This window comes from Bufo bufo, chromosome 2 (genome assembly GCF_905171765.1).
Source record: "Bufo bufo chromosome 2, aBufBuf1.1, whole genome shotgun sequence".
NCBI lineage: Eukaryota > Metazoa > Chordata > Amphibia > Anura > Bufonidae > Bufo > Bufo bufo.
This window is the reverse complement of record NC_053390.1, coordinates 244,195,283-244,219,095: the sequence shown is the minus strand read 5'-3', so window position 1 is coordinate 244,219,095 and position 23,813 is coordinate 244,195,283. Positions and strand designations below refer to the sequence as shown.

At 45.4% G+C, this 23,813-nt stretch overlaps 1 protein-coding gene across 1 annotated transcript in view; it reads right to left on the bottom strand.

Annotated features, from left to right (window-relative positions):
- Window positions 1–14,512: 14,512 nt before the first annotated feature.
- ANKLE2 (ankyrin repeat and LEM domain containing 2) overlaps window positions 14,513–23,813 on the bottom strand; it is a 97,837-nt gene continuing 88,536 nt past the window's right edge. Inside the window, 2 exon segments of the mRNA XM_040416296.1 lie at window positions 14,513–16,794; window positions 16,891–17,022. Coding sequence (XP_040272230.1) covers window positions 16,563–16,794; window positions 16,891–17,022 — 364 coding nt within the window. The 3' untranslated portion in view covers window positions 14,513–16,562.

Genomic DNA, 23,813 nt, shown 5'->3' with positions numbered 1-23,813 from the left:
TCAATTTTCTGTTTAGTTTTAGCTTTTAGGGAATGCATGTAGGATATTATCCGTCCCTGTATTACCACTTTTGCTGCATCCCACAGTAGAGAGCGGATTTCTGCGTGTTGTGCATTATCAGCAATATATTCCATATACCAGGCTTTCAGCGGTTCCAGAAAATTTTCATTGGTCGCTAAAAACGAGGGAAAGTGCCATATATAATCTGACCCCCTTTTAAACTGATCTTGAATTACCAACTGCACAGGGGCATGATCAGAAATAGCCATATCTAAGATTTTAGTATGATGTACTTTGGATATCATTGCTGAGGAAACCAAAATATAGTCTATCCTAGACCACGAATTATGTGGTGAGGAATAGAAAGTAAACTCTCTCCGCTCTGGGTTATATCTTTGCCAGGGATCTACAAGGTCATTATCCTGTAGAAACGCTGCCAAGACCATGTCCCGGGTCCCTATTGTGACCGTCCCCCCCTTCTGATGTCTTTCTATCTTCTCTTCTATCCAGTACTGTATTCATGTCTCCTCCTACTACCAAGTTAGACACACGCTCAATCCCTAGTGTAGAACCTATGGCATTAAAGAAAGATTTATTCTCCCCATTTGGTCCATATACATTGACTATGCACAATTCTCCTCCAGGATAACTAATATGAGCTTTCTGCCATCTACCTTCGTTATCTGTTGTATGAGTAATTAGCGTAAAATTCAGACTTTTGTTAAAGAAGATTAAAGTCCCAACCCTTTGTGTTTTTGAAGGTGACTATTGCTTTTCCCACCCACATCTTCTCCATGCGAAAGAAATCACCTTCATCCAAGTGCGTCTCCTGTAGCATGGCTATGTCAGGCTTAACACGTAAATACTTGAGTATCATATTGCGTTTTGCAGGTGAACGCAGACCTTTTACATTCCACGATATGATTCGCATTAAGTAACCCCAGCATGGAAAAGATGTCTGTGGTAAGAACGAGCACACATCCAGATGCCGTGTTTATCCCAAACCCAACAACGTACATAACAAAAAAAAAAAAACAAAACTCAACCTTATTGGAGAGTGTAGGCCTTCTCCCCATGCCGAACCTACATCAGCCTCCATATGGAGTCCTCTTTTTTCCCGCCTGTGAGTGGTGTTAGTCTTTACTTATTCCACTCCAGAACCTTTCCCCTTCCTCCGAATCATCCAAGGTGATGGAACACAGGGTACATCATATCTTATCACACAAAGAATTTTTTAAGCGGAAATTGCCCCATTACATGTTCCGCTTGTAACAGAATATCGGTACAAGACCTCGGCAACTAAACTCCCCAGTCACGCATACATATATCAGGAGTACACTGTTCATCCATCTGGGATTACTAGCAGGGTGACTATTTCTAGATTCCTCCTGTTGATCTCGGAATTTTTTTTTCAGGGGAGACCGGTCTTGAACATCCAGGACGTCCGACCATCCTCCCTTCTGTCCACCTGGCGAGGCTTTAGGCTTGGCAGCCGGTAGTTGTAGTGCTGTCGCTGCATCTTCCTGTGTTGTATATGTAACCGAGGAGCCGTCTGCTTTGTAGATCCTTAGTACTGCTGGGTAGAGTAACGCAAAGCGGGTAGGTCTTTGATAAACTTCCGAGCAAATTGCCGAAAATGCCCATCTGCGTCGGGTAACTTCCGCTGAATAGTCACCAAAGATAATCAGCCGAGCTCCCCTCAATTCTAACAGTTCAACCCTTCTTTTAAAAGCCCTCATAATAGCCATTTTATCCTGGAAGTCCAGATATTTAACGATGACCTGTCTGGGTCAGCGGCTCAGTTGCCCCTCTGCGCTAATATTTTGGTCTCTAGGCCCAGACATGGGGACCAATCTGTGAGCACTTTCCACATGGTTGGCAAGCCCAGTAACTCAGGGATCACTTTTTCACAAATATTGATTAAGTCCCTTGCAGGGATATTTTCTGAGACCCCGACAATCCGCAAATTATTACGTCAAGATCTGTTCTCGAGATCCTCAATATGTTCCCAAAGCTTTTTATTTTCTTCTACCAGCCTACGTGACTGAGAAGCATTTGCGTCAGTATTAATTTCCAATGCGTGTATGCGGGATTCTGCTTCATCAATGCGAGCACCCCGCTGTCTTATTTCCTCGTGCAGTTGCTGCATAGAGGCTTAAATGGATGTTGCCAGCGTTGTTTGTAGGTCAGTGGCAAGATGTGCTGCCACCTCAATCGCAAGCGATCTGTAGACTCTTTTTTTCAGGTCTCTTAGTAATTGAGGGTCCATAAGTGAGGCTGCTCCTTCTACCTCTGTGGGAAGCGGCGTGGTTAGGCGCCATGTCTGCTACGTCCAGTCCCTCAGCGGGAATGTCGGCCAGCCCTTTGCCTTTCAGTTTCTTGCCCACGTTGAATACAAATCGGTCCATACAGGGGCTCAGGACCTAGGTAATGTGCAGGAGCGATCAGTCGCTCTGATCACGGTGAAATTCGGGGCTTTAATCAGCGATATCGGCCGGGAGCTTCTCCTCTCTGCTGCTTCACATGCGGGCGCCAAAACCAGAAGTCCATAGTGTTTTAAGTCAGGGGAGCAGAGCTGGGCCCAATCTTCAAGAAATGCATTAAAGTTGTACTTGCTGCTTTTTTAGGATATGAATAGCCACATTATCTTCTGTTACTCTATTTTCATTCAGCTGGAAACTTCATCCCCATACAACGCATCCAGTTAATGTGTGCATTGCCTTTTCTTTTTTTTTTTTTTTACCTAAAGTTATCATTTTGTGCATTTTCTTCCTTGGTGCGAACTGCCTAACTCAGTATGTGTTTTCAGCTGTTATTTTTGTCTAAATGGTTCGGGAGATGCAGCTGACACAGACTGTTTCCCAGACAGAATATGGTTGTGTGAATCAGCCCTAATTGGTTGTAAACCTTTCCTCAGACATGTTCTCCATTTGAATTATATTGTGTCCTCTATAACTGTGTTATACTGTGGATTGAGAAAGTTGTTGGTTTGCGTAACGGGTGACATTGGTACACGGTTTAGAGGGATGTCACGATGTGCAACCAAGGTCTCTGATGGATATGGGTAACACTGTTTTGCTCAAGGTTTTCGGTTGGGTGATACTGAGGACTGGGGAGGACAGACAACAGTGGTGTAATGTCGCACTGCGCACTTACTTTCTAGTCCAATCAGGTAACACAGCTCTGATTGGGATTGGACACAGAATGATTGGCAGCAGAGTGTGGCCTGTGTTTGTGTTGTGGAGTTCTGAAGAGTCAAGGCAGGACTTATGCCATGGATTATGCTGGCCTCCACAAGACAGGATGACAGGGGGAAATCAGCCTGAGTACACATGAGTAAGACAAGGATACAGTGCCATCAATTACAAGATGTTGCTTTGTCCACATCTCCCCTCGGATATCTTAACCTATTAGGGTGGCCATCCTTATCTGTGGGTGCAGAGGGATGTGATCCAGAAGACAAGATCCCCTGAAGGTAGGGTGCTCAGACACCAGTGTTGGGATAACAAGGGGTCCTGTGAGATGAACGTCAGCCCAATGCCTTTCTCTTCACTAGGGTTAAAGGTACTGGTGCTGGTATTTGGCAATTAATTTCACCGTGAGGGGAAAACTCCGCCAGGAGCGTATGGTATTTGGTGGATATCCAACCAGATACCTCTGAGAGCAGTGAGCAGAGAGAAGCCGAGTCTCCGCTGTGTCCTGACTGCATTGGATATCATCTAAAAGGGACTTTGCTTTTCAACCTGTCCATCCAGTGACCCGTGTGGTCCTACCTTGGACTGTCAATGAACTGACATCGACAACAGACGAAAGGACAGGCAAAGTACAACCAGGAAAGTCAGGGTCCTATACTGATGAAGTTAGGGGTCAAGGACTCGACACTGATTTGGTCCTGTGACCCTGAATGCATTACCTTTGTAATTTGTATGTTTGTTAATTGTGTACTCATGGACACTCTAGGTGCAAATATGTGACAGCCTATACTGAGACGTGCCCAACATACCACGGTGAGTTACAATATAGCTGCACACACATTTGCATCCTATAGTCGTTTCCCATTGACATGTGGGTCTGTGATCTACCTGTCTTTGGAGGTGTAGAGATTTGCCTGGTTGCATGAGTCTTTATGGGCACACACACTAAATTTAATTTGGCGGTGTTGGCAGGGGGATGAATGTGATTTGTTTTTGTGTGAATGGGGAAAAGAATAGATCCCCTAGGGACAGACCTCCTCATTTACCAAGTTCATTTGCCACTTTAACCCAAAGAACAGTGACATTTGTAAGGGTTGAACTGAATTTCAGATTGTACGGTGTTCTTTCCCTACTGAAAGGGAAAGACCTACGTATCTGTGAATGGGAGAACCTCCTCAGCGATCGATCCTTCAATCAAGATGAAAGAAGTGTCAGACGAAAGTCGTGCCTATGCTCAGAAGAGGCCATTCCCCGGTTGACCGTATCCCAGAAAGAAGGTGACAGTGAGAGTGAAGCCATCCCAGAGTCTGACCAATAAAAGACAACAGTAGGAGCAGCTGATACCTGAATGAAAGGAGAGGTGTCGGATGGAAGTCCATTCCACGGTTGACCGTACCCCAGAAAGGAGGTGGTACGTGGAGAGACCGTGAGGGTGAAGCCATCCCAGAGTCTGACCTTTAAAAGACGACAGTGTGAACGGTTGAAACCTGAAGATAGACACTGACAGTTGGAAGAAAGTTCAAGATCCAGAGACAAGACTGTGTATTCTGAGGATGGAGACGTCTGGTTACAGTGAAGGGCAGGTCGGAGGTGTCAGTCACGATGGGTGATATCTAGGTACCTAACGGCCAGATTATACTTCAGTCCTTCCTGAATTTACCAGCAGTGAGTGGGGTTGAGGAGGCAAATACATCCCAACCCTTCCCTCAAGTTATTGTCATGTACTTGACAACAGGGGGATTGTAGAGGGAAGGGTGATATTTGAATATACACTCACCTAAAGAATTATTAGGAACACCATACTAATACAGTGTTGGACCCCCTTTTGCCTTCAGAACTGCCTTAATTCTACGTGGCATTGATTCAACAAGGTGCTGATAGCATTCTTTAGAAATGTTGGCCCATATTGATAGGATAGCATCTTGCAGTTGATGGAGATTTGAAGGATGCACATCCAGGACACAAAGCTCCCGTTCCACCAGATCCCAAAGATGCTCTATTGCAGGGATCAGCAACCTTCGGCACTCCAGCTGTTGTGAAACTACAATTCCCCGCATGCTCCATTCATTTCTATGTGAGTTTTTAGAAGAGCAGAGCAAGTATGCATGATGGGAGTTGTAGTTTCACAACAGCTGGAGTGCCAGAGGTTGCCTACCCCTGCTCTATTGGGTTGAGATCTGGTGACTGTGGGGGCCATTTTAGTACAGTGAACTCATAGTCATGTTCAAGAAACCAATTTGAAATGATTCAAGCTTTGTGACATGGTGCATTATCCTGCTGGAAGTAGCTATCAGAGGATGGATACATGTTCTCATTCTGTTTACGCCAAATTCAGACTCTACCATTTGAATGTCTCAACAGAAATCGAGACTCATCAGACCAGGCAACATTTTTCCAGTCTTCAACAGTCCAATTTTGGTGAGCTCGTGCAAATTGTAGCCTCTTTTTCCTATTTGTAGTGGAGATGAGTGGTACCCGGTGGGGTCTTCTGCTGTTGTAGCCCATCCGCCTCAAGGTTGTGGCTTCACAAATGCTTTGCTGCTTACCTCGGTTGTAACGAGTGGTTATTTCAGTCAACGTTGCTCTATCAGCTTGAATCAGTCGGCCCATTCTCCTCTGACCTCTAGCATCCACAAGGCATTTTTGCCCACAGGACTGCCGCATAGTGGATGTTTTTTCCCTTTTCACACCATTCTTTGTAAACCCTAGAAATGGTTGTGCGTGAAAATCCCAGTAACTGAGCCTGTCTGGCACCAACAACCATGCCACGCTCAAAATTGCTTAAATCACCTTTCTTTCCCATTCTGACATTCAGTTTGGAGTTCAGGAGATTGTCTTGACCAGGTCCACACCCCTAAATGCATTGAAGCAACTGCCATGTGATTGGTTGACTAGATAATTGCATTAATGAGAAATAGAACAGGTGTTCCTAATAATTCTTTAGGTGAGAGTATATATATATATATATATATATATATATATATATATATATATATACACACACACACACACACATATATATATATATATATATACATACACACACACACACACAGTACAGACCAAAAGTTTGGACACACTTTCTCATTCAAAGAGTTTTCTTTATTTTCATGACAATGAAAATTGTAGATTCACACTGAAGGCATCAAAACTATGAATTAACACACGTGGAATTATATACATAACAAACAAGTGTGAAACAACTGAAAATATGTCATATTCTAGGTTCTTCAAAGTAGCCACCTTTTGCTTTGATTACTGCTTTGCACTCTTGGCATTTTCTTGATGAGCTTCAAGAGGTAGTCCCCTGAAATGGTTTTCACTTCACAGGTGTGCCCTGTCAGGTTTAATAAGTGGGATTTCTTGCCTTATAAATGGGGTTGGGACCATCAGTTGCGTTGAGGAGAAGTCAGGTGGATACACAGCTGATAGTCCTACTGAATAGACTGTTAGAATTTGTATTATGTCAAGAAAAAAAGCAGCTAAGTAAAGAAAAACAAGTAGCCATCATTACTTTAAGAAATGAAAGTCAGTCAGCCGAAAAATTGGGAAAACTTTGAAAGTAAGGGCTATTTGACCATGAAGGAGAGTGATGGGGTGCTGCGCCAGATGACCTTGCCTCCACAGTCACCGGACCTGAACCCAATCGAGATGGTTTGGGGTGAGCTGGACCGCAGAATGAAGGCAAAAGGGCCAACAAGTGCTAAGCATCTCTGGGAACTCCTTCAAGACTGTTGGAAGACCATTTCAGGGGACTACCTCTTGAAGCTCATCAAGAGAATGCCAAGAGTGTGCAAAGCAGTAATCAAAGCAAAAGGTGGCTACTTTGAAGAACCTAGAATATGACATATTTTCAGTTGTTTCACACTTGTTTGTTATGTATATAATTCAACATGTGTTAATTCATAGTTTTGATGCCTTCATAGTCATGAAAATAAAGAAAACTCTTTGAATGAGAAGGTGTATCCAAACTTTTGGTCTGTACTAATATATACATACATACCTAAATTATTATTAGGAACACCTGTTCTATTTCTCATTAATGCAATTATCTAGTCAACCAATCACATGGCAGTTGCTTCAATGCATTTAGGGGTGTGGTCCTGGTCAAGACAATCTCCTGAACTCCATTTTGAGCGTGGCATGGTTGTTGGTGCCAGACGGGCCGGTCTGAGTATTTCACAATCTGCTCAGTTACTGAGATTTTCACGCACAACCATTTCTAGGGTTTACAAAGAATGGTGTGAAAAGGGAAAAACATCCAGTATGCGGCAGTCCTGTGGGCAAAAATGCCTTGTGGATGCTAGAGGTCAGAGGAGAATGGGCTGACTGATTCAAGCTGATAGAAGAGCAACGTGGACTGAAATAACCACTCGTTACAACCGAGGTATGCAGCAAAGCATTTTTGAAGCCATAACACGCACAACCTTGAGGCGGATGGGCTACAACAGCAGAAGACCCCACCGGGTACCACTCATATCCACTACAAATAGGAAAAAGAGGCTACAATTTGCACAAGCTCACCAAAATTGGACTGTTGAAGACTGGAAAAATGTTGCCTGGTCTGATGAGTCTCGATTTCTGTTGAGACATTCAAATGGTAGTCCGAATTTGGCGTAAACAGAATGAGAACATGTATCCATCCTCTGATGGCTACTTCCAGCAGGATAATGCACCATGTCACAAAGCTCGAATCATTTCAAATTGGTTTCTTGAACATGACAATGAGTTCACTGTACTAAAATGGCCCCCACAGTCACCAGATCTCAACCCAATAGAACATCTTTGGGATGTGGTGGAACGGGAGCTTCGTGCCCTGTATGTGCATCCCTCAAATCTCCATCAACTGCAAGATGCTATCCTATCAATATGGGCCAACATTTCTAAAGAATGCGATCAGCACCTTGTTGAATCAATGCCATGTAGAATTAAGGCAGTTCTGAAGGCAAAAGGGGGTCCAACACCGTATTAGTATGGTGTTCCTAATAATTCTTTAGGGGTGTGTGTGTGTGTGTATATATATATATATTACACATACATACATACACTCACCTAAAGAATTATTAGGAACACCATACTAATACGGTGTTGGACCCCCTTTTGCCTTCAGAACTGCCTTAATTCTACATGGCATTGATTCAACAAGGTGCTGATCGCATTCTTTAGAAATGTTGGCCCATATTGATAGGATAGCATCTTGCAGTTGATGGAGATTTGAGGGATGCAGATCCAGGGCACTAAGCTCCTGTTCCACCACATCCCAAAGATGCTCTATTGGGTTGAGATCTGGTGACTGGGGGGGCCATTTTAGTATAGTGAACTCATAGTCATGTTCAAGAAACCAATTTGAAATGATTCGAGCTTTGTGACATGGTGCATTATCCTGCTGGAAGTAGCCATCAGAGGATGGATACATGTTCTCATTCTGTTTACGCCAAATTCGGACTACCATTTGAATGTCTCAACAGAAATCGAGACTCATCAGACCAGGCAACATTTTTCCAGTCTTCAACAGTCCAATTTTGGTGAGCTCGTGCAAATTGTAGCCTCTTTTTCCTATTTGTAGTGGAGATGAGTGGTACCCGATGGGGTCTTCTGCTGTTGTAGCCCATCCGCCTCAAGGTTGTGCGTGTTGTGGCCTCACAAATGCTTTGCTGCATACCTCGGTTGTAACGAGTGGTAATTTCGGTCAACGTTGCTCTTCTATCAGCTTGAATCAGTCGGCCCATTTTCCTCTGACCTCTAGCATCCATAAGGCATTTTTGACAACAGGACTGCCGCATACTGGATGTTTTTCCCTTTTCACACCATTCTTTGTAAACCCTAGAAATGGTTGTGCGTGAAAATCCCAGTAACTGAGCAGATTGTGAAATACTCAGACCGGCCCGTCTAGCATCAACAACCATGCCACGCTCAAAATTGCTTAAATCACCTTTCTTTCCAATTCCGACATTGTTTGGAGTTCAGGAGATTGGCTTGACCAGGATCACACCCCTAAATGCATTGAAGCAACTGCCATGTGATTGGTTGACTAGATAATTGCAGTAATGAGAAATAGAACAGGTGTTCCTAATAATTCTTTAGGTGAGTATATATATATATATATATATATATATACACACACACACACACCCCCCTAAGTGCCCCCAGGTTGTGTGTGTATATACATACAGTGCTGCCCATAATTATTCATACCCCTGGCAAATTTTGACTTAGTTACTTTTATTCAACCAGCAAGTAATTTTGACGGGAAATTACATAGGTGTCCCCCAAAAGATAATAAGACGATGTACCAGAGGCATTAATGTGGGAAAAAAAGAAGAAGATTTCTCAGCTTTTATTTACATTTGAGCAAAAAAAAAAAAAAAAAAGATGTTCTGCACTGTGGAAAGCCAATAGTGACACCTGTGCTGGCCAGGAGGATAGTTAGAGGTGAAAAAGAATCCAAGGATCACCACCAAGGCCATCCTGGTGAATCTGGGCTCTGCTGGTGGCAATGTCTCAAGGCAGACAATCCAACGGACACTGCACACTGCTGGGTTCCACGGATGTAGACCAAGCACAGAAAAGCTTGCTTGGCCTTTGCAAAAGCTAATCTAGACAAAGAAGACGTCTTCTGTGTTATGGTCAGATGAAACAAAAATTGAATTGTTTAGTCACAATGATGTTTCCTTCATTTGGCGTAAAAAAGGAGAAGCCTTCAACCCAAAGAACACCATCCCCACTGTCAAACATGGTGGTGGGAACCTAATGCTTTGGGGGTGTTTTTCAGCCAATGGACCAGGGAACCTAATCACAGTAAACAGCACCATTGAAAAAAAAAAAAAAACAACATGAGGATTCTCAACGACAACATCAGGCAGTCTGCAGAGAAATTTGGCCTTGGGCACCAGTGGACATTTCAGCATAACAATGACCCAAAACACATAGCAAAAGTGGTGAAGAAATGGAGTCCAGACTTGAATCCAATTGAGAATCTGTGGAGGGAGCTAAAGATCAGGGTGATGGCAAGAAGACCCTCCAACCTGAAAGATTTGGAGCTCATTGCTAAAGATGAATGGGCAAAAATACCTGTGGAGACATGCAAAAAGCTGGTCTGCAATTATAGGAAGCGTGATTGCTGTAATAGCCAATAAAGGCTTTTCTTTTGATTATTGAGAAGGGTATCAATAATTTTGGACTGGACACTTTTTGCTCAAATGTAAATAAAAGCTGAGAAATGTTTTTTCCCCCGCAATAATGCCTCTTGCACATCGTCGAGCCTCAGGGGGCCAACTGGCAGTTATCAGTGATAGAAAATGAAAAGGACGGCTCTCCCTCTGTCTGGTGATGGCAAGGTGCTCCAAACTGGTGTGGCACCCTTTTCACCACGAAATATATATATGGAAAAGTGAATGGGCACTCTTATAAATGGAGTCACACAGACTGGATATGGTAGAATGAAATGGATAAGTTTTTAATAAATAAAATCAATTCACAGTATTACACATTATTATATGGTCTAAAAGATAGATAAAAAGATAGCAGTGTTTGCTCAATAAAACACTTGATATACAAATAGATAAACGGATTGGATATACTGGATCAGTAAAATAATGTACAAATGGCCGATCAATTTATAGATTGTAGAGCAACCTATGTTGAGGTTAGTCCAACTGCTGTATAACACCTATAATGGTGTATAAGAAAGTCCCCACAACAGATTGCTGTAATATTGCAGCCGGCTTTCCTGGTGCCGCTAGTGCATAAATAGTATGATACCCAGATCAGGTGTATCTGCTTGAAGACAAATGAGGGTTGGTGTAATCCAAAAAAAGTGTAAAAATAAAGAATATATAAAATTATGAGAAAAAAGGGTTGAAATATATATATATATATATATATATATATATATATATATATCTCTGTATCTCTTATAGAAATGAACAGTTATCTGTTACAATTTGAGTGCATGCATTCCATCACACGCACAAAATGCTGTCATATCCCTGCACTTAAGGTTGAGGAGGGGGAGGTGGGCTGCTTTTGGGCTTATATTAGGCCAAGCCAGGAAAAAGGGTGGCTCTTTTTCTTGGGACTGGACCACAAACAAACACATGGAAGAGAATGAGATGAACAGCTCCATGAAGGAAGAGAGGCAGAGCAGCCCCACATGGAGATGGCTAACCCTTCCCCTCCTGCATTGCAGTGCCACATACCCTGTGTCCTTTTCCTCCTGCATTGCAGTGCCACATACCCAGTGTCTGCAATTAACCCTTTCCCTCCAGCATTGCAGCAACCCCTTTACTGCTGCCACCAATATTAACCCATGAGGTACCCCTGCCCTGATTTACGCCTATTCACACCTGGCCTGCATTGTGTTCCCTGTAGTATATCCCTGACCTTCATCATATATGAACCCTTGCAGGGCCAGTATTGTGTTTCCCCCCCATAGAGACAGTATAGAGCCAGGAGGGTGAGCTGCTAACTAACGTGTGTGTGTGTGTGTGTGTGCAAGTGTATTTTTAGGTAGATTTGTGGGGCGTAGTGTAGTTAGGTTTGCATTACTGTGTGTGACTAAGTATATATTTATGTCCTTTAATTATTGCTATAACTATATATATCAGACTGTAGACGTGTAATTGTTTTAATAAATTCCTTTTATTATTCAAAGTGCAGCAGATAGTCATTTATTGTAGTAGTTGCCGCAGTATATCATAGTAGTAATTAACACATAGTTCAGGAAATTAGTTAAGGCAACAAGGAGGTAGTTAGTTCCTTTTAAAGGTATAAATAGGCAGCGTCATCAATAGACGACTCACACCTATTTATGAATATTAATTGACATTAACCAAAATATTAATATTTCCTTTCACATCAGCAAGCCAGGCCCACTGCTAAGTTTGTTTTCTGCGTTTGGTTTTGGCGAGGAAAATCACTTACGCTGTGAACTCGTCAGAACCAAACAAGGCAATATCTACAGCAGAGAACCTAAAATTTTTAGATTTTGGGATTTTCTGATTGCCTTACATGAACCTCGAAAACGTGCGAGCGTCTGTGGGAGAAGTCGTCACATACCGTCACTGTGAGAAAACCATCGCCGTTGGAGCTGAACAGAAGAAGTCCGGCTGGACGGGAGAAGGCGTTCCTGGTACTAAAGGACCTCCTCCACGCAGGAACAAGGACAGGAAAAGTCAGCTCCAGAGAAGATGGACTCAACAAAACGTAAGTATAGACTTCAACACCTAGCTAAACATGGTACATTTAACCTCATCCTCCCCACCACTTACCAGTCAGCAGAAATGCTGTGGTCCGATTTGTTGGCACAGGCTTGTAGTTATGACAAGCTTTGTCGGCTTCAGATGCTAGCCAAACTTGTACATACATTTGAGGTTACCATCTGCAAACCAAAACGTGTTGCACTGGTGTCTCGGTCAGAGACAAATCCTCCAACCATTCATTGCCAGTACTGTGCCAGTAATTCAAACCAGGTTTTAGCATTGCGGGCACAGCTGGCAGAGAATGTACAGTATACCGTTGACAGAGACACGCAGGTGGCTGAAATAGAGTCCGAGTAGAGCTGCAGAGGCAGAAGGAGGAGATTGAGGCTCAGTTGATTCAGGCATATGCTGAGATCAAGGCTTTCAAGGAACGGGCTGCCTCTACTGATGTGACAATCGCCAAATTGAAGAATGTGGTTGCTGTAAGATCCCAGCTAATGTCTGGCATGAAACAGGTCATCAAAAAAAAAATTTAAAAATGGTGCCGGCCCTTTTTTCCTTAAAAAGTTGGTTCCAGAATCTCCCAAAATTTTGCCCTGTGCAGGGAAAAAAGGGGGGAGATTAGTCTGCGACAGGCCATATCTCCCAAAATCCGAGCCTGTCCAGACTAACAGAGATTTTTCCCTGACTTTGGGAAAAAGAAATATTGCGAAAAGTGCATCCCTGAGAATGGAACAGTACAGGAGAAGGGAGCACGACGGCAGTGTAGATAGACCTAAGCCATGCAGGGCAAACATCAGATGTTTTGCATGTGCTGGCTTAGGTCATATAGTGAAACGCTGCAAAGCAGGTAAGGAGAAAAACACACAGGACGCCAAGTCAGGTGTTTCAGGTGTGGGAACGAAGGACACATTGCAAGGAATTGCCCTTGTGCAAGTAATTGCAATGTGTCCAGTAATAATAGCCAGGTAACAAATTGTGCAGTGGGGCCTAGTCAGATTGACTATCAAGGATTTACCTCAGCAGCATACACTTCACCAGGCGCTGAGGGGTCAGAATGGCCAATCTAGGCTAGAAAGGAATATTTGACACGCCTGTACTATTTGTTACACCGTTTGTTCCCTGTGTATGTCCATGTCATGTGTTTTTGTTATGCGGGAATGTGTTTTTCATGTTGACGGCGGTAGTCCTTTGATGTAAAAATATATATAGTTATAGCAATAATTAGACTGTAGACGTGTAATTGTTTTAATAAATTCCTTTTATTATTCAAAGTGCAGCGAATAGTCATTTATTGTAGTAGTCGCCGCCGTAGTATATCGTAGTAGTAAGTCGCACGTAGTTCAGGAAAAGTCTAAGTGCAACAAGGAGGTTAGTATTTGTATTTATAGTATAAATAGGCAGAGTAAATCAGACAACTCACGCCTATTTATTTATTAATTAATTATTGATATTAACAAAATATTAATTAATATTTCGTTCAAAATATAGCATCCCTTTTCACTTCTATGGGACAGTTCTGTCCTATTCATTTGAACAGACTGGAGCCGTCCCATAGAAGTGAATAAGCCATAGTTGTAATTAGACTACTCGCCTCTGCAATTAATGCAGCGAGCAGGTAAACAAAGAAGAGAAGGCAGCGCTTGTAGAAGTGATGCCTCCTCTTCAAACAGCTGATCTGTAGGAATTTTATTTTATTTTAAAATGTATCTTTTCTTAAAAGGCTGCCAAGGGTATAATGCAGAAGGGAATACTATGATCATCTATCAGTATAGACTTCTGGCATTTAAGAGCAAGATTTGTATTAACTATGATTTGTGAAACCTAGACTGTACTTAGCAATGCCATGGTGGAAAAAAATAAACAGAATATTTTGTAATTAATACTGGTCTAATCAGGCCTTTGTATTTACAGCATGTAAGTAACAAATCTACAAGACGATATAAATAGTGCAAAAATCCTAGTTATTTTTCTGTCAGAAATGTAACTGCAATTTTAGAGCTGCAATTTGGAGCTGCAATCAGTGTACTATAGAGCAGGAGGAGCTGAGCAGATTAATCTTTTGCTACCGAAATTATATATATATATATATATATATATATAATATATATATATATATATATATATATATATATATTTATTAAAGACTCCTTTACACTGCCTGATATTCTGGTAATCACTAACAAGCTCATTAGTGATAGTCTGCCTGTGTAAAACTGCCACCGATTACCTGATTAACAACAGAGTAATATCATTCATTGAGACACCAAATCAGTTGCCGGCAGCAGATAGTCTAAACAGTGATCTGCTGTCAGCAAACAATGATTCTGTATGGGAATGAGTGATGGGATTGGCGATCGCGCCTCCCCATACTGTGGAGGAGATCACTGCATGTAATAGCAGCAGTCTCCTTCACCGATGAGCAGGCGATTGCCGGGAAGGAACGCTTCCCTTGTCTGCTTAACTGAGCAGCGTAAAGGGGGCCTTATGCAATGAATCATTTCCTATAAAACGGTGGGGGACATTTACCAAAACTGATATGGCCATCTAAGCCAGCTTTTCTTTTTTAGCAACCGAACAGATTCCATCTTTGATTTTCCAAAGAAGCTCTGAAAAATGAAGTTAGAATCCGATTGGTTGTTATGGGCAGCTAAGCCATTTTTCCCTTAGACCAATTTTGATGAAGTCTCTTCCTATATACCAATCTGCAGCAAAGCTGTGGCTTGATATCATGCTGCTGGCAGATTACACTGTATTTTCATGGCGACAGTTTCCCCTTAAAGAAAGTCTTTTAGTACATATCTCAAGAAGGACATTGGACCCCTAATCAGCAGGATGTAAAATCAAAACCAAATTTCTGAACTTCTGTCCTGATGTATATTTGTGAACATAGAAGCAAAACAGACAAAAACCTGTTACACACAGAAAGTGGTGAGATTATTATGTTATTTCTGTACCATGTTTCATTCTGCTGCTCTACATGTTAGGCCATGTCAGGATGCTTTGTTCAGAGCATCCATCGCAGGTCTTGCATGGACTACAGTTCTGCAGTGCAGAACTATTCTGTGCAGTATAATGATACACAAACGGAAGCCTGACTGACCCCATTGGGGGTCCATTCAGTGCCATTCATCTCAGTTATGTGCTGGATCTGACAATTCAGGTATTTTTGGTGTTCTGCTCCTATAACGGAACAAAACAGATATCGATGTCACTGATATGAACGCTGCCTCCTCAGAAGATAACCAGTCATAAGGACTTACCAGCAGTACACTGGCACCATTTTCTCGTATATTCTACATATGAATGGATAAGTCAACACTTGGTTAATTTTCCAAAAACACTCATTAGAAATAACACAGTTTGGAAAACACACTGAATAAACTGTCAGGAGTAACCTAAAGATTACAAAACAAACCACTGAAGGTTCACTTGTGCGATGCAACATAGTAATATTTGTTGTAAACGGTTGACAATATTTAGTGTGTTCAAACCGCAGGCAATCATTCTAGTTATTCCAAGTTTAATATTAAACCAATACTTTAAGGATAACGACCATGTTTAAGCCTGGAAAAGCATTTTTTAAATGACAAATATTCAATTACTTAAAAACAAAGCAAATAAAAACATAGGCCACCAAAACCATAGGATTATTCATTACTTTCTGTCAAGAGCAGACTTCATAACTGTGGGGCTCAAACACTACAGTAGTGCAAGAATGTAAGGATAAAGACTCCAGTAGGATTACCTTGAGAGAGCCCTACACATGTCATACACTGCTAGTTATTGCTGAGTGCTAGTGACTAACTAGGCATCTAAAACCATATTGTTAGCTAAGAGACGTGCATGCCAATGAAGCCCACTGGCAAATTTCCTGACTGTGACTACTACAGTTTGTTTGCTTTTTTTTTTTTTGTAAAAACATTGAAGAGTCGCACACAAAAAAAAATAAAAAAAATAAAATGTTCCAACACCATGAATTGGGTCTTCCATCTTTTATCCCCAAAACCTTAAGCAAAGCGCTGACACAGAAGACTCTTCTACAGTGACACAATTTGCTGCATCAACCTTGTCATACTGCTATTAGCTCAGGTGCCGGTGCACAACAGAAGGTGGTTTTATGTACTGAGACACTTTGTTTAGGTCACTTTTGCATTAAAAATAATCTTCAAAGGCCAGAATGGTCTGAGATATGACGCAACCGTAGAAGTTGTATATGACTGGCATATGCTGGGCTATACCTCCCTGGACTGCAAAAATCAGCTGTGTTCGTAAATTTGCCTGGGCTACCCAGAATGGGGCTGCTTCTTCCAGGTGTAGAAAATCCATTACCACCAGGGGAGTTGCAACCAAAATTAAGAGATCGGTTCCTTCCCGTCATAACTGCTGGGCTTGGCCAACTATAAAACAGGGAAAGATAGTTCAAAGAGCTAAAGAAAAGTTAACACTTAATTTCATAATCACTAAACCTTCTAGAGTAGACTGTAGGCAAATACCTTTGTCGTTCTGTACTGGGGTAATACAATATGGATTTCTTCCATTTGGAGATACTTGGGTATTTCTGTGCATCAATCTCCACATTTTCTACCGCTGATAGCACATTATTGTCCAACTTGGTTGGCTTTTTCCTGAAAAACAAAGAAATAAAACAACTTAGATTTGTAACCAATCGGACTTCACACAAATCTATATTCCCTAAATCATTGCATGCTAAGTTCATAATGATCTGATACAGTCCATACCTGACCTACAGACAGATTTGAAAGAGGTTGTCCCATGAAGACAACGCATTTCTGATGGGGGTGGCCACTTAGGAGAATGAGGGTTTGTCAACTTCCATTTAAATGGAGCAGTGGTCACACGAGCACTGCTGCTCCATTCAGCTGGGGCTGCTAGAGATAGCTATAAGCCCTTGTACTTTGCCATCTCTGGCAGTCCCACGGAGTTGAAAGGATCAGAGGACATCCATGCGTGCCTGCCACTCCACTGAAACATGGAGCAAAACTCCCCATTCTTAGGCTTAGGGGGTTCTCACTTCAGCAAGTGGCATTTATCATGTAGAAAAGGTTAATACAAGGCACTTACTAATGTATTGTGATTGTCCATATTGCCTCCTTTGCTATTATATGCTTCTCGTTTCCATGGTTATGACCACCGTGCAAACCAGCAACGGTGGCTATGCTTGCACGCTATAGGAAAAAGTGTCACCCGCGATGCTAGGGAGGCTCGTCCCCATCTGCCACTGGCTAACACCACCCAACCCCCTCCCCTGGGTGACACCGGAGGTTTTGGCCCGGGCATATGGGGGAAAATGTTATACTCTCTGATAACCCCTTTAATAACCCCTATACCTGGCTATGGATCCGCTGAAGTTATGGGTGGCTTGGATCAGTGAAAAAACTGAATACACTCGGATGCAAATTGGACACAAAAAAATGGAAACGGATCAAAAACTGAAACAGAAATTATATCAGTGGTGTGCAAGAGGCATAAGTCCCATGTACCCCAAAATGGTACCAATAGAAACTAGATGGTCTCCTGCAAAAAAATAAAAATAAATAACCACAGGCGGCTACGGCTCCTGAAATAAAGTAATGTTTTTGCATAAGGTGTGGTATTATTGTGAAGTAGTAGTAAGAAAAATAAAACCACACATTTTGTATTGTGGAAATGGTAGTAACATAGAATAAAAGTAACATGAAAGTTATACTGCATGGTGAATGTTGTAAATTTAAAGCACACAAAACAATTGCAGAATATTGTTATATCTGCCCCAAAATGGTGCCAAAAATAAATAAAAAAATAAAAAAATCATACTTAAAATGAAAATACCCAGCCACACTTAACCTGACAACACAAAATAGGGAACCAATTTTAATAATCTTTTTGCATAAATTCGCATATTTTAGAGAAGAGCTATAGTTTGGAAGAAAAACAAGATTTTTGTATAACTTACCAGTAAAATCTCTTTCTCGCTCTTCCTTCGGGAACACAGGAAACCTTGGGTATAGCTCAACTCCCTAGGAGGCGTGACACTAAGTGAAAACTGTTACGCCCCTCCTCCAGCAGCTATACCCTCAGCCTGGAGAGAGAGACTGCCAGTTGCGTGTCCAAGTAGTGAAAGAAAGGCAATGACCAACCATGTAAAAACAACAAGTCAACTACCCGACAGGGGCAACTAAACCGTAATGGTAAATCAGAAACAATGGGTGGGTGCTGTGTCCCCCAAGGAAGAGCGAGAGAGATTTTACTGGTAAGGTATACAAAAATCTCGTTTTCTCGCCCAATTCCTTGGGGGACACAGGAAACCTTGGGACGTTCATGAGCAGTCCAAGAGGGGAGGGACTACAGGCCAAGGCGAAACCCACCGGAGGTATCAAGAAACCGCCGCCTGCAAGACCAGGCGGCCCAAAGCAGCATCCGCCGATGCATAGGTGTTCACCCTGTAGAACTTGGTGTGCAAGGAAGACCAGGTGGCTGCCTTACACAGTTGTTCAGCCGAAGCCCGATGCCTCTGAGCCCAAGAGGCACCGACCGCTCTGGTAGAACACCAAAAGGAGTCTCCTTGCCCTTGGCGCGGTAAGCCTCAGCAATAGCCATCTTGATGAAGCCAACCCCTTGTACGGACCTTCCGGAACCACAAAGAGACCGTGCGCCGAAAGGGTCCGGTGACCACCAGGTAAATCTTCAGGGTCCTAACATCATCCAGGCGGTGAAGGTCCCGTTCGAGGATGAGAAGGAGACGGACAGAAGGAAGGGAAGACTATGTCCTCATTAAAGTGAAAAGCGGAGACCACCTTCGGAAGGAAAGAAGGAACCGGACGGAGAACCGCCTTATCCTGGTGGAAGACCAAAAGGGGCTCAGAGAAAGAGCGCCGCCAATTCAGAAACTCGAAGAGAAACCCTCCGCAAGGGCTCGAAGGGGGAAGATTGGAGTGCCGCGAGCACAACATTAAGGTCCCAGTGTGGAATGGGAGAGCGATACAGGGGAACAGAGTGAGCGACTCCCTGGATAAAGGTTTTGACAGGTCTGAGAGGGGCCAGAGGGCGCTGGAAGAGGATGGAAAGCGCAGAGACCTGACCTTTTAATGAGCTGAGACCCAGACTCAGGTCCAGATCAGACTGCAAGAAGGACAAGACCGTGGGAAGGGAAAAACGAAGGGGATGAGCATCTAGATTTTTCGCAAAAACCCAGGTAAGACCGCCAGGTCCGGTAGTAAATTCTGAACGAGGCCGGCTTTCGTGCGCGGATCATGGTACGAACCACATCTGCCGAAAAACCCTGTTGCGTCAAAACTGTGGTCTCAATAGCCATGCCGTTAAACGTAGCGACCCTAAATGCTGGTGGAAGATCGGCCCTTGAGAGAGGAGGTCTTCTCTTAGAGGCAGCGGCCAAGGCGCGTCTCCCAGGAGCAGCATTAGGTCGGCAAACCAGGGCCGGCGAGGCCAATCCGGGGCTATCAGAACCGTAGGCATGCCCTCTGCCGCGATCTTTCGGAGAACCCGTGGCAGAAGAGGGAGGGGCAGAAACACATACAGGAGGGAAAATTCCGTCCACGGAAGAACCAGAGCGTCGACGCTGTACGCCCTCGGGTCCTTGGACCTGGACAGGAAGGTGGGGAGCTTGTGGTTGAACCTGGAGGCCATGAGATCCACATCCGGACGACCCCAACGGAGGTAAATGGACTCGAACACGTCGAGATGCAGAGACCACTCGCCCAGGTCGATCGTCGTCCGGCTTAGGAAGTCCGCCGCCCAGTTTTCCACCCCAGAATGTAAATGGCCGACAGGGCCGGAACATGAGTTTCCGCCCAATGGAGGATGTGAGACACCTCCCGCCTAGCCGCCGCACTTCAAGAGCCCCCTTGATGATTTATATACACCACAGGAGTGGCGTTGTCCGACTGGACACAAATGGGATGGCCCCGAAGCAGTGGAGTCCAATGCCGGAGCGATAGGAGAATTGCCCTCAGTTCCAGAATGTTTATCGGCAGTTTGGACTCCGACGGAGACCAAGTGCCCTGGACGGACCGAGGAGGAAACACCCCCCCCCCCCGCCAACCCTGCAGACTGGCATCGGTGGTAACCACCAACAAGGACATTGGCAGAAAGGATTTTCCTTGGAGGGGAGTTCGCAACCACCAAAGGAGGGAGGTCCGAGCATGGGGAGGAAGGGGGAAGGGCCGGTCTAGACTCTCCAGAGACTTGTCCCAGGAAGACAGAATTGCCGTCTAGAAGATGCAGGAGTGATCTTGAGCGAAAGGAATCGCTTCGAAACAGGACACCATCTGTCCCAATACCCGCATACTGGACCGGAAGGACGGACGGCGGTGGAGAAGCAGGGTCCAAACTGAACGGTGAAGGAGCTGACACTTTTCGGGTGGGAGCCGAACCTCCGCCGCTTTTGTATCCAGTAGCATCCCCAGGAAGACGAGTTGTCTGGATGGGATAAGTGAGGACTTGGGGAGGCTGATTATCCAACCGAACCGCTCCAAAGTTTGCAGCATGAGGTTCACGCTGGTGGACGTCTGGGATAAGGAGGGCGCCTTGATGAGCAGATCGTCCAAGTAGGGAAGAAGGAAAAACGCCCCTGGAGCGGAGCAAGGCCAGAACAGGGGCCAGGAACTTGGTGAACACCCGAGGAGCCGTCGCCAGGCCGAAGGGGAGGGCGACAAATTGATAATGGTCGTTCCCCACCGCAAAGCGAAGGAAACGCTGGTGACACCGAGCGATCGGGACGTGGAGGTAAGCATCCTGGATGTCGATAGACGACAGAAACTCCCCTCTTTCCAGAGAGGCCACCACGGACCTTAGGGACTCCATCCCGAACCGCCAAAGACGGAGAAAACTGTTTAACCGCTTGAGGTCCAATATCGGTCTTACAGAACTTTCTTTTTTGGGAACCACAAAAAGGTTCGAGTAGAACCCCTTGAAACGGTCCCTTAGAGGAACAGGAGTGATCACTCCTTTTTCCAGAAGGGTGCAAATGGCTTCGGAGAAGTCAGCCGCACACTGGGGGTCTCTTGGGACACAGGAGCGAAAGAAGTGAACCGGTGGGAGGGACGCAAATTCGATTTTGTATCCGGAAGATGCAACCTCGAGAGCCCAGGCGTCGGAAACGTGCGCCTGCCAGATGTCCCTTTACAGCAGGAGTCGTCCCCCCACCCGGCTTGGCCGAGGGAGGGCGAGCAGGCTGGGACTTACGCCAGGAGGGTTGAGTCCGAAAAAAAGACTTTTTACGTCTATCCTGGGAAGGATTAGATGACGGACCGGACGTGGATCGAGGACCGGAGGCCCTGCGGGAGGACCTAAAGCGAGAGAAACCAGGACGGCCACGAGTGGCGCTCTCAGTCCGAAGCTGGGGAAGATGGGGAAGCTGGGGAAGATGGTGGGGAAGCTGGGGAAGATGGTGGGGAAGCTGGGGAAGATGGGTGCTCTCCTCTCCCCCTCATATCCCAATCCAAATCTACTAATTCTCCCTCTGAGGGCATGTCCTGAGAGGAGGAGGGTCCCGACTGAGAACGTTCCTGATCCAGCTGGGAAGCCCATTCTGAGATCGCTTTTCTGACCCAGGCGGAAGCAAAACCGGCCTAAGGGCTGAACCGGAGGCGGCAAAAATGGCCCTTGTAATGGATTCCATGCGCCGGTCCTCAGCAGACTAAAGAGGAGCCGTCCGCCACAGGAATGGCCGTGCTTTTGGACAAGCGGGCCACAGGAGGGTCAACCTTAGGCAGAGACGCCCAAGTGGAGATGCAGTCCGCCGGGAAGGAATAACAAATATACAGCTTCTTAGGGGGGGGGGGGGGGGGGGGGGTAAAACTGGCATCAGGGCGAGACCAAGCCTTAGAGACTAGAAGTCTCCATGCCGACGAGAAGTCGGCATGGAGAGGGAATATTGTGGACGCCTGCTTGGGGCGGATAAAAGACACACCAGCCTTGTCAGAGCTGGGAGGGTCATCGTGAATTTTAAAGGTGTCACTAATGTTGGTAATGAGATGGCCCACAGCAGAGGCCAGCTGGGACGGTAAAGCCGAGTCCATATCCCAATCCAAATCTACTAATTCTCCCTCTGAGGGCATGTCCTGAGAGGAGGAGGGTCCCGACTGAGAACGTACCCTTGGAGGTGACAGGGATGCATCCGAGGATGACATGCACTCCGCCCTGAACAGCTTCTGGGGGTGCCGGGCCCTAGAGGCGTCGCTGGGAGCGAGGGACCCAGAGGGGTCGGCCGAAGTAGCGGACCCGGAGGGTACGGCAGGGGGTGTATCAGGCTGTGCATTAGCAAGGTGGCCCACGACATTAGTGAGGCTTTCCACGGCTTGGGACAAGGATCTTGCCCATTCAGGAGTATCCAAGAGGACAGGGGGCGATACAGCAAGTGGCGGGCCCTGTATTGGGACCTGGCATGCAGAGCAATGCGGGTCTGATTGCCCCCGTGGAAAGAGTGCACCACTGGCGGTGCAGGCATGATACCAGGGCCCAGAGGCCCCTGAGGGATCGGACATGTTAGCTAGAATGTTATGGCCGTCCAGGCTAGGGGCTGCTGGCACTAGGAAGGGGTTAGCAGTCCTACCAGACAGACGATCTCAGGGCTGGAAGCAAACAGCAGACAGCAAGGACCGGAGCAGGAGCAGGAGCAGGACCTCTGCTCAGGAAAAAACGGCAGCAGAGATTGCTGGATTCCTGGACTGATCGGAAGGCGGGGATAAGAGGAGAGCGGGAAGCTAAGCCCCGCCCCCTGCTAGTTTCGTTCGCGCGTGCGATTTAAACACACAAGGCCGGAAGTGACGGCCTGCGGCGCAGTAAGGGCGCCAAAAGTTCCATTCTTCCCCCTGTATACTCCTGAGAAAAAGGGGGGGGGGGGTGGCGCGGTATGCGGCGTAGTAATGAAGAGATGTCGCCGCAGAAGGTACCGGCCGTACCGGCACAAGAGCGACGCCGCTATCTCTGTGCGGACATCGCGCTGCCGGCCGGCAGTTAAAGGGTCCGGTGCAGAGGCAGGCTTAACCAGCCGGCACTTTCTGGGTGCCGCTGTTGCAAAGGGAGGAAGAGGGACTGGGGCGGTCTGCGGCCTGTAGTGAGAGACCGCGATTTCATATGGCCAAAGTCTACCTCCATTAGTCCCGAGCAGCGAGCCGGCACTCTGCCCTAGCACAGTAAGGGGAGTCAGTGCCACCCCTGCAAATAAGCGAACGCCGTGATTCCCATGTGAGGACATTCGCGATGCCGCCGGCAGTTAAGTGTGCCGGCTGCCAGGTGCTGCCTCGCAATTGTAGCCTGGAGCCTCTTCCCCCCCCCCCCCACCTGTTCTGTCGTGGCTGAAGAGGACTAATATCAGGGTCCATAGTTGAAGGGTCTTGGGGGGGTAAGCGGAAAGCAGAGGGGAGGGGGGGGCTGGAACAGCCACTCTCACCATCCT